This window comes from Hemiscyllium ocellatum, chromosome 47 (genome assembly GCF_020745735.1).
Source record: "Hemiscyllium ocellatum isolate sHemOce1 chromosome 47, sHemOce1.pat.X.cur, whole genome shotgun sequence".
In the NCBI taxonomy this organism is placed as follows: domain Eukaryota; kingdom Metazoa; phylum Chordata; class Chondrichthyes; order Orectolobiformes; family Hemiscylliidae; genus Hemiscyllium; species Hemiscyllium ocellatum.
Genome location: NC_083447.1, coordinates 7,811,535 through 7,823,598, shown reverse-complemented (window position 1 = coordinate 7,823,598; position 12,064 = coordinate 7,811,535). Strand labels below are relative to the sequence as shown.

Genomic DNA, 12,064 nt, shown 5'->3' with positions numbered 1-12,064 from the left:
CCTGTTTCTTTTTTTAAATTTTATTAAACAGTTACAAAACAGTTTATAAAAAAACAGTTAACATTTACAGCTGTATACAACAGCAATTTTACGAGGGAGAGGAGCAGCAAAGCCAGGCCCCAAACCCTATCGTTCAACCAGTTTACAGGGAATTGGGGACAAACCACAAATCCCAGTTTCAAATATAAAAAGACAACAACAATGGTCTTTATACATAAGACTATCTAGTTACATAAAAAAAAAGTGCAGACAATACAGACCCAGCAAACCCCTGCCCCTCCCACCTTCTGACCACTCTAAGGCAGCCCACCCCTACCCACCTTCCAGCTTCACTAACCACCCTCAGCACCTTCCGACCACCTCTGTGGCAACACTCCTGTTTATTTTATTTTACAACTCATCCATCTCCTGTTTATTTATGTTGTTAAACAAATTACACAACAGTTTACAAAAAAACATTTACAGCTGTACACGAGAGACAGCAATTTTACAAGGGAGGGGAGCAAGGCCCCAAACCCTACTGTTCAGCCATTTTACTGGGAGAGGAGGACAAACCTCAAATCCCAGTTCCACACATGACAAGACAGTGACAATGACATTTGTACATTAGACAATACAGTTACATACAAAAGTGCAGACAATACAGACCCAGCAAGCCCCCATCCCTCCCACCTTCCGACCACTCTAAGGCAGCCCGCCCCTACCCACCTTCTGGCTCTCGGTCCACCCCATGCCCCTTCCAGTTCTCGGTCCTCCCTCACACACCTTTCGACCACCCCTAGTACAGCCCGCCCGGTACCTGTCCAGGGTGACAGCGGTCAGGACGGCCTACCCACCTTCCAGCTTCACTAATCACCCTCAGCACCTTTCGACCACCTCTGGGACAGCCCGCCCCGGTACCTGCCCGGGGTGACAGCGCTGAGGACGACTACCCGCCTTCTGGCTCTTGGTCTGCCCCTACGTACCATTGGGCTCTCACCCACCCCGTTGCGCCTCCGACCAGTAGGCTATCCTAGCACACCTTTCGACCACCTCTAGGACAGCCCGCCCGGTACCCGACTGGGGTGACAGCGGTCAGGACGGCCTACCCACCTTCCAGCTTCACTAACCACCCTCAGCACCTTTCGACCACCTTTGAGGCAACACTTCAGTTTATTTGTTTTTTCTTTTTTTTCTTTCTTTTTTTTAAATTAACCCCCCACACTCCCGCCTAACCGCGGTAGTGCTTATTTTTTTTCCCCAGCACCCGTGGTGTGTGTGTGCAGGTGTGAGACACAGTGAGAGACACAAAGTGCACAAATCTTTAATTTCCACCACCAGGAAGAAAGGAAACACCCGAGTGGCCAGTGACAAACAGTGCCCTTCACATCAAAGGGCAATGCTGTGTGAACAAACAGTGAAGGGGAGGGCAGGGACTAAATCAAAATAGAGTTGGAGGGGGAAATGATGCATTCCACTCCCTGCGGCGCCCACCTCTCCCTGAACAACTCCAGGGTGTTGGTGGACACCGAACACTTCTGTTTAATTTTTTTTTTCTTTTTTTGTTTTTTTTTTTTTTTTTTTTTTCCTTTTTTTTAAACCCCCACACTACCGCCTAACTGCGGTCGTGCTTATTTTCTCCCAGCACCCATGTTGTGTGTGTGTGTGCAGATGTGAGACACAGTGAGAGGCACAAGGTGCACGAATCTTTATTCAATTTCCACCACCAGGAAGATAGGAAAACACCCAAGTGGCCAGTGACAAGCAGTGCCCTTCTCAAAAGGGCAATGCTGTGTGATCAAACAGTGAAGGGGAGGACAGGGGGACTCCTATTTATTTTTTTAAAATTTTTTTTTGACACTCCTGTTTTTTTTTCCTTTCTTAAATTAACCCCCACACTTGCTTATTATTTTTAACCCCAGCACCCATGGTGTGTGTGTGCAGGTGTGAGGCACAGTGAGAGACAAGGTGTACAAATCTTTATTCAATTTCCACCACCAGGAAAAGTAGGAAAACACCCGAGTGGCCTGTGACAAGCAGTGCCCTTAAAGGGCAATGCTGTGTGAACAAACAGTGAAGGGGAGGGCAGGGACTAAATCAAAATAGAGTTGGAGGGGGAAATGATGCATTCCACTCCCTGCGGCGCCCACCTCTCCCTGAACAACTCCAGGGTGTTGGTGGACACCGAACACTTCTGTTTATATCTGTCAGCCAGGGCTCCCTGATTGGATCAGGTTAACAGCCCCAATCAGGGGACTCGCGGTCAATGACATCCATCTGGCCTTTGCTCCAATCATTGCAGAGGTTACTGCTCCTTCAGTACGACACTGGGAGATTGGAGCCTGTAACTGTGGGTGGGTTAGCCACCCAGCTTTGGCTCATCCTTTCATGCTTCCCCCTTGGTGGTTTCTCTTTCAGAGATGTGGTGGGACACGAGGAACTCGCTGCTCATATCAGAAAACAACAGCTGAAACCATTGCTACCACCAGAGACTGTGCAGCAGCTCGAGGACAGGTGCATTGCCCTGGTGAAGGTAAGAACAAAACTTGCTGCCCGCCTGCCGTTTCGGACAGCAAAAAAAACACCGAAACCTTCCAGAAACTGGGCTAGAGCATACCCCTATCTCCGTGACACATGGGGAGCGGAGGAGAGGTTACAATTGTCCATGAGAGAGGCAGGAGTGAAATGGGGAGAGTCGAGAGTGTGGTGCTGGAAAAGCACAGCATCCAAGGAGCAGGAGAGTCAACGCCCTTCATCATGAGATAAGGAGAGGTTGCTTTAATCAGGGAGTTGTCTCTTCATTCGTTCACCATTTATTGCCCACTCCTAATTGCCCAGAGGACAGTTAAGAATCATAGAGATGTACAGCACGGGAACAGACCCTTCGGCCCAACTCGTCCATGCCGGCCAGATATCCCAACCCAATCTAGTCCCACCTGCCAGCACTTGGCCCATATCCCTCCAAACCCTTCCTATTCATACACCCATCCAGATGCCTTTTAAATGTTGTCATTGTACCAGCCTCCACCACTTCCTCTGGCAGCTCATTCCATACACGTACCACCCTCTGCATGAAAAAGTTGCCCCTTAGGTCCCTTTTATATCTTTCCCCTCCCACCCTAAACCTATGCCCTCTAGTTCTGGACTCCCCCACCCCAGGAAAAAGACTTTAGCTATTCACCCTATCCATGCCCCTCATGATTTTATAAACCTCTATCAGATCACCTCTCAGCCTCCAACGCTCCAGGGAAAGCTTGGAGCCCTTTGCTGTTGGTCTGGAGTCACGTGTAGGCCCCAAGTGGGTAAGGATGGCAGTTTCCTTCCCTAAAGGACATTAGCAAACCAGATGGGTATTTCTGACAATTGACAATGGATCATTCTCAGACGTTTCGTCACCATACTAGGTAACATCTTCAGTGAGCTTTGTCTGGAATGTGGTGACGAAATGTCTGAAAACAGACCTTCCAGCTCAGTGAACAAACCTACATCCAGAACCTCAACCTGAGCTACAAATCTTCTCAAAACTTATTGACAATGGATTTATGGTCATCATTAGACTCTTCATTCCAGCTTTTTTAAAAAAAATTGAATTCAAATCCACGATTTGCCGTGAAGGGATTCCAACCTTGGCTGAAAATGTGTTGCTGGAAAAGCGCAGCAGGTCAGGCAGCATCCAAAGAGCAGGAGAATCGACGTTTCGGGCATAAGCCCTTCTTCAGGAATCCCTTCAGGAATTCTTTCCTGAAGAAGGGCTTATGCCCGAAACGTCGATTCTCCTGCTCCTTGGATGCTGCCTGACCTGCTGCGCTTTTCCAGCAACACATTTTCAGCTCTGATCACCAGCATCTGCAGACCTCACTTTCTCTTCCAACCTTGGCTGTCAAGTCCTGGAGTGAGACTTAAACGTGGAGTATCTGGATTCTGAGGTTACCTCAATTTATCGCTACGGGAGACTGGACCGCAGTGAGAATTTGAGAGCATCAGTTGGGTGTTAGAGTGCTTCTGGCGATAACAGAATTGATCGGGGAGGGGGAGCCAGGGCGAGGGGATCAGATGTAGGTAGAGCAGGATTATCCAACACACACCTGACCTAGCATGGCTCGGCCAGTTGGGATTGGAAAGGGCTGTGATTTCTCAATGTCCATTACCTGAGCACAAACACAGGCGCGAGACCTTTCTAATTGCTTCACTTGGATTGTGTTTCAAAGACGCAGATTACCAAAAATATGGATGAGGAGCTCAGCGTAGAGAAAGAGAAATGGCAGCAGGGGACTGACACCTATCAATCAGAACTGTCAACCAAGGTGATTCAGGTAATGTCTATTCCTGAGGGCATCCACCCTGCGAAACACTTACGGTCTGCTGGAGAATCACATTTCACGTTCAGCATCAAAGTGCGGCCTAATTGTCACCCTGAAAATGGACGTGTTGTAGTTAAACCCAAGGTGCCTCTGTCCTGTTGCACCTAATACCACTGAGTGTCTCCCTCAACCATTTCAGAAGGGGGCTAACACTCCATCTTTAACAGGGATCCCAGACAGAGAGACTCCATCTTTAACAGGGATCCCAGACGGAGAGGCTCCATCTTTAATAGGGATCCCAGACAGAGAGACTCCATCTTTAACAGGGATCCCAGACGGAGAGACTCCGTCTTTAACAGGGATCCCAGACAGAGAGACTCCATCTTTAACAGGGATCCCAGACAGAGAGACTCCATCTTTAACAGGGATCCCAGACGGAGAGACTCCATCTTTAACAGGGATCCCAGACGGAGAGGCTCCATCTTTAATAGGGATCCCAGACAGAGAGACTCCATCTTTAATAGGGGTCCCAGACAGAGAGACTCCATCTTTAACAGGGATCCCAGACGGAGAGGCTCCATCTTTAATAGGGATCCCAGACAGAGAGACTCCATCTTTAACAGGGATCCCAGACGGAGAGGCTCCATCTTTAATAGGGATCCCAGACGGAGAGTCTCCATCTTTAATAGGGATCCCAGACAGAGAGACTCCGTCTTTAACAGGGATCCCAGACGGAGAGGCTCCATCTTTAATAGGGATCCCAGATGGAGAGACTCCATCTTTAACAGGGATCCCAGATGGAGAGGCTCCGTCTTTAACAGGGATCCCAGACAGAGAGACTCCATCTTTAAAAGTGATTATTATTGGAATATTTTCCGTTTGAAAGTTTTTTTTGTTTAAGGATGTTTGCCCTGTTTCCCCAGCTCCTGACAGACCATGTGGAGAACTCTGCTGCAGTCACTCAGGAGCTCGGGGCTCGGGTTGCTCTCTGCTGCCTCTCTGGCCTGGCTGACTTACTGCAAAGGTATTGTCCCACATCGCACTGGTTACAATGAACACACGGGAGGGGAGTGGGGGCAAACTCAGTGTGTGGGGGGGGGGGTGGAGGGATGGTACCTGAGGGATAACCCCACAATGGACGGTTCCGAGGTCATTATCAGTTAATGGTGCAACACGCCCCGTATTAAGAATCACCTCAAAGCTAAAACAAACACTCAAAGTTAATGAATCAGTCACATTGAATCCCTACAGTGTGAAAGCAGGCCATTCAGCCCATGGATTCCATTCCAACCCTTCCAAAGAGCAACCCAGCCCCCTATCCCTGCATTCCTCACGGCTAAACTACACATCCCTGGACACTATGGGGCAATTTAGCACGACCAGTCCACCCTGACCGGCACATCTTTGCATTGTGGGAGGAAACCCACACAGACGCGGAGAGAACGTGCAAACTCCACATGGACTGTTGCCCGAGGGTGGAATCGAACCTGGGTCCCTAGCGCTGTGAGGCAGCAGTGCTAACCACTGAGCCACCATGCCATCCATCTCGTGGGGCTCAGGGTTTTGTTTATAGGAACCCCTGTCTTTAATCTTTCAGGAGTGTGATAGTAATAGTAATAATAATTATCATTATTCATTCACAGCATGTGGACATTGCTGGCTAGGCCAGTATTTATTGCCCGTCCCTAATTGCCCGTGGGACATTTAAGCACCAAACACGTTGCTGTAGGTCCGATGGAGGGAGAGGTTGGTGTTATTGCATGGCTGCTCGACTGTAACCTCGAGATACTGCTTCTTGATTTGATTTAAATTATTATTGTCCCACGTCCCGAGATACAGTGAAAAGTATTGCTTTGCATGCTATCCAGGTAAATCCTACCTTCCATCAGGGTTAACAGAACAGAATTCAGAATGTGGTGTTATAGTTACAGAGAAGGTGCAGTGAAAGATTAAATCTAATGTATGAGAGGTCTATTCATTAGTCTGATAACAGTGAGGAAGAAGCTGTTCTTGAATCTGGTAGAACGTGTTTTCAACTTTGGTATCTTCTGCCCGATGGAAGAGGGTGGAAGGTGGGAGGGGTTTATGATGCTGTCGGCTGCCTTCCCGAGGCAGTGGGAAGTGTAGGCAGAGTCAGTGGATGGGAGGTGATGGACTGGGCTGTGTTCACATCTCTCTGTAGTTTCTTACTGTCCTGGGCAGAGCAGTTGCCGAACCGGGCCATGATGCATCTGGATAGGATGCTTTCAATGGTGCGTTATTGAAAATTGGTAAGGGTCTTTGTGGACACGCTGCATTTCCTTTGCCTCCTGAAGAAGTAGAGGTCATTCTACACATGTTTTGTCAACGCAAATTGGTTATAACGCGATTGACGAATTGTAGACGATGTTTGGATAACACAAGCTTGCTCCTGAGTGGGTAAAGCGAGTTTTCTATTAGTGATCTCCATCAGGGCAGTTTTCCAGAGTGTGGGCTTGCAGAGGTATGCAACTGTTGCCTTAAACCAGAACAACCTTAAGACCATAAGACCATAAGACATAGGAGTGCAAGTAAGGCCATTCGGCCCATCGAGGCCACTCCGCCATTCAATCATGGCTGATGGGCAATTCAACTCCACTTACCCTCATTCTCCCATAGCCCTTAATTCCTCAAGACATCAAGAATCTATCAATCTCTGCCTTGAAGACATTTAGCATCCCAGCCTCCACTGCACTCTGCGGCAATGAATTCCACAGGCCCACCATTCTCTGGCTGAAGAAATGTCTCCGCATTTCTGTTCTGAATTGACCCCCTCTAATTTTAAGGCTGTGTCCACAGGTCCTAGTCTCCTCGCCTAATGGAAAAAAAATTCCTTGCGTCCACCTTTTCCAAGCCATGTATTATCTTGTAAGTTTCTATTAAGTCTCCCCTTAATCTGGAGAGGTGTTGGTGTTCTCCAGGGAGCACCGGGTTCGATGCCGGTATCCCCTCTGGGATTTACACTCACTCCATCAACCGGGAATAAAAAACCACTCTCAGTAGCTGTGGCCATGACAATTCTCATCAGTTGTTGTAAAAACCCATCTGATTCACCAATGAGGGAGGGAAATCGCTCATTCTTACCCAGTCTGGCCTGCGTGTGAATCTAGTCCCAAAGTAGCATCATTGACTCATTAGCAAGCTCTGGGGCAGTTGGTCAACGCTAGATGGTCAAATACAAGATCTTACTCGTGTTGGTGTTGGGACGTCATGTTGAGGTTGTACAGGACATTGGTGAGGCCTCTTCTGGAGAACTGTGTCCAGTTCTGGTCGCCCTGTTATAGGAAGGAGATTATTATTAAACTGAAGAAGGTTCGGAAGATTTTTGCCAGGATTTTGCCAGGAATGGAGGGTTTGTGTTAACAGGAGAAGCTGGATAGACTGGGACTTTTTGTCCCTGGAGTGTTGGAGGTTGAGGGGTGATCTTACAGAGGTTTACAAAATCACGAGGGGCAGAGATAAGGTGAAATGCAAGGATCTTTTCCCTAGCTTGGGGGAGTTCAAAACGAGGGGGAATATTCTTAAGGTGAGAGGAGAAAGATTTTACAAACACATCCGGGCATTTTTTTACACAGAGAGGGTGTTCATGTGTGGAATGAATTTCCAGAGAAGGTGGTGGATGTAGGTACAGTTGGAATGTTCAAAAGACATTTAGATAAGGCCATGAGTAGGAAAGGTTTGGAGGGATATGGGTCAGGAGCAGGCAGGTGGGACTAGTTTAGTTTGGGATTATGGTCAGCACGGACTGGGTGGGCCGAAGGGTCTGTTTCCGTGCTGGGTGACTCATATCCCATGAAAGAGGAGTAGGGTGCAAAGTGCTTCCAGCTATCGAGCAGAAAGGCGCTATAGAAATACAGGTTTTTCTTGCTCTTTCGGCGTAAATCCCTGAAGTACATATTCTCACGGTCGGTTTCTTCAGCTGACGGTTGATTGCAAAGGAATGCTGTCGAAGATGTGTGTGGGCAGAGACCGTGTGCTGAGGGAGGCAGGGGATTCACTGACATTTCTCAGACAAAGAAACACTTGGGGAATAACCGAGGCCTGGGCAGGAGGCTGGGGATAAAATACAGAGGAGGCGCATAGAGCCAGGAAGCTGTGCGCAGATTTGTCAAGGGTAGGAGACAAACTTAATAAAACATTAGGAGCAAGGATAGGCCATTCAGCCCATTGAATGGGCCACTCCTGCTCCCGCTTTCCACGTTGATAAAATGCGTTGACCAATTTCCTGGACTTTTTGAAGACAGCTGCTAGGTGGGATCTTTCTCTCTGTCAGACTGTGACCGGGGAATTGTAAGTATCATAAAACCCCCACTGTGTGGGAATAGGCCATTCGGCCCACATTGACCCTAAAAAGAAACACTTATGAAAACAATGGCTCTGACGGCCTGCATGTCTCTTTCTCCCCATATCCCTTTGGATTTCCCCCAACCCACCCCCCCCCACTCCCAATTCGACCCAGCTTCAAGATGTTAAGTGTCACCTCCTGACAGAGTTAGTCTTAGAAAGAGTGGACGCTGGGAAATTGTTTCTGCTAGGCGGGGAGACTGGGACTCGGCACAGCCTTAGAATTAGAGGGGGTCAATTTAGAATGGAAATGAGGAGACATTACTCCAGCCGGAGAGTGTGGGCCTGTGGAATTCATTGCCACGGAGCCCAGTGGAGGCCAACACGTTAAATGTCTCCCAGGCAGAGATGGATAAATTCTTAATTTCGCAAGGAATTATGGGATAGGGAGAGGGTGTGGGTAAGTGGCGTTGAAATGCCCATCAGCCATGATTGAATGGCGGAGTGGCCTCAATGGGCCGAATGGCCTTACTTTCACTCCTATTTCTTATGGTCTTATAGTCAGAGTGAATTCACACCAGGCAACAAGTTGCCTGTGGTAACAGTAAGCCTTTTGTGTGCACATTCTCTCTGAAAACCTGCCTGGCTGCATTGTTTCCTTGACTATCGTGTTCAAACCCTGGATCTGCCAGCTCAAAGGCAAGGACACTACCCACTCCACCGTGTGACCTTGCTCTGCCCAGTAACTGATTGCTGAACCGCGTTTACTTTTAGATAAACTCATAATGGTGTTCATCTTCCAACGTTCATCTCAGAGACACTCTCCGCTTCCTGGGGGGAGTGGGTGGGGACAGGGGAATTGAACCAGTCATCATTGATCCGTGGGAATTGTAGGTTCCGGCTAACTCCTCTTTAAGATTCCTTTATACTTTTCGCTTCGCGCTACACAAAACGCACCTGAGGTGTCAGGTCATGACACTCAACACCCCTCTGTGGTTTCTGTTCTGCCTGGGGAACACTGAGTATTGTTCGCGATGCAGCTCATTAACTCTCAATCCAGTGACCTGGATCGTTCTCTTCGGGTTTGAATCACTGGGTCAGCCATTCAGCCCAGTTCCGCCAGCTGTCGGTTCGCAGCAGCCCCATCACAAACTGGGAAGAGGCCATTTGGCCCCTCTGCCAGGCAACACCATCGTGGCCTGGTCTGATGGCAACCTCCAATCTGAATCCTCGATAAACCCTAATCACCTTTCACCCCCGCCCTCCCCTTTGCTCAATGCACAATGGGTATTATTAGGTTTGTTTTATCTTTGGATCTGTGCTTCCCTGGTTAGACTAGCCCATCCTTAATTGCCCAGAGTCAACCAAGGGTCTGGAGTCATGTGTAGGCCCAGACCAGGTAAGGAAAGCAGCTTCAAAGAACAAGAGAATTTACAGCCCAGGAACAAGCCCTCCAAGTCTGAGCCACTGCCTGAACTTGTCGCCCAATTCCTAAGCATTTGTATCCCTCTGCTCCCCAGCTACTCATGGATCTGTCTAGACATGCCTTAAATAATCTACCGTGCCTGCCTCTACTCGCAATGCATTCCAGGCACCTACCACCCTCCGTGTGAAGTACTCGCTGCGTATATCTTCCTTTCACGTTTCACCTCAAACACGTGACCTCTCGTTATTGAATCCCCTTCCCTCAAGGACATTAGTGAACCAGATGGGACTTTCCTGACAATGGACTCACGGTCATCATTCGATTCTTAATTCCCTGGCAGGAATCGAACCTGGGTCGACCCGGGCCATTACTTGGGTTAGCAGCCCAATGACAACACCAGTAGGCCATTCCCTTAACAGTACGCTGGTTCAAGCTTCACCCACATTATCTCCACGTCCACCCGGTCAAAAACCCCCTTCAGGATCATCGATGTTTCAAATGAGGCACCAGTGACTCATCAAACTCAGGCAGATAAGAGCCCTGGCTTCAAACTTTTCTCCTGAGTCAACCCCCACACGTCCTATCCCAGTAGGCCCACACACATCCTATCCCAGTACGCCCCCACACGTCCTATCCCAGTAGGTCCACACACATCCTATCCCAGACGGCCCACACACATCCTATCCCAGTAGGCCCCCACACATCCTATCCCAGTAGGCCCCCACACGTCCTATCCCAGTAGGTCCACACACATCCTATCCCAGTAGGCCCACACACGTCCTATCCCAGTAGGCCCACATGTCAATTGCCCCTTTCGGAATCCAGCTGCGTCGATATGGCACAGGAGAACATCCTTCAAAGCTGCCTCAGAAAATGGGGGAGGGGACTGGGTTTTGAGTGAATTGCTGGGGGTCCTCAGGTTTGACTTTCCAGGACTCCCGCAACCGACCCCACCCCTCCAAAACATTGTGAAAGGAAGGAGAAAGTAAGGCACGGGTTCAGGTTAGTGAGGCATTCAGTCGAAGCTCTCTCCATCAGCGTGTCACCCCCCACCCCACACACACACCCACCCACACACACACACACACCCACAAACACACACACACACACCCACACACACCCCACACTCACACACACACATATACACACACACACACCCACACACACACCCACACACACACAAACACACACACACACACCCACACACACCCCACACTCACACACACACATCCCCCACACACACACCCACACATATACACACACACACACCCACACACACACCCACACACCCACAAACACACACACACACCCACACACACCCCACACTCACACACACACATCCCCCACACACACCCACACATATACACACACTCTCACACACGCGCACCCACACACACCCCCCCCACACACACACACCCACACTCACATCCCCACACTCACACACACACATCTCACACATACACACATCCCACACACACACACACCCCACACATACCCCCCACACACACCCACACACACCCCCACACACATCCCACACTCACACACACACACACCCCACACTCTCACACACGCACACCCCCACACACCCCACACTCACACACACACACACACACACACCCACACAAACATCCCCACACTCACACACACACACACATCTCACACATACACACATCCCACACACACACACACACACCACACATACCCCACACACACACACACCCCCACACCCCCACACACATCCCACACACACACACACATACATCCCACACACACACACCACACACTCCTCACACACTCCCCCCAACACACTCACACACACTCCCCAGCACACACTCCCACACACATATACACTCTCCCCACACATATTCACATACACACTCACCCCCACACACTCACACACACTCCCCCCACACACTCACACACTCGCCCCCACACACTCACACACACACTCACCCCCCCACACACTGAACCCCCCTCACACACACTCCCCTTCCCCCACACACTCACACACACACTCCCCCCACACACACTCACACACTCCCCCCCACACACTCAC

At 49.5% G+C, this 12,064-nt stretch overlaps 1 protein-coding gene across 6 annotated transcripts in view; it reads left to right on the top strand.

The window, feature by feature from the left end:
• Positions 1-12,064, top strand: part of LOC132836761 (exocyst complex component 3-like protein 2) — a 69,310-nt gene that overhangs the window by 34,756 nt on the left and 22,490 nt on the right. For all 6 annotated transcript variants that reach the window (XM_060856208.1, XM_060856210.1, XM_060856205.1 and 3 more), the window contains exons 4-6: positions 2,398-2,512; positions 4,188-4,292; positions 5,204-5,304. In XM_060856208.1, the coding sequence (XP_060712191.1) occupies positions 2,398-2,512; positions 4,188-4,292; positions 5,204-5,304 (321 nt within the window). The remainder of the gene's footprint in view (positions 1-2,397; positions 2,513-4,187; positions 4,293-5,203; positions 5,305-12,064) is intronic.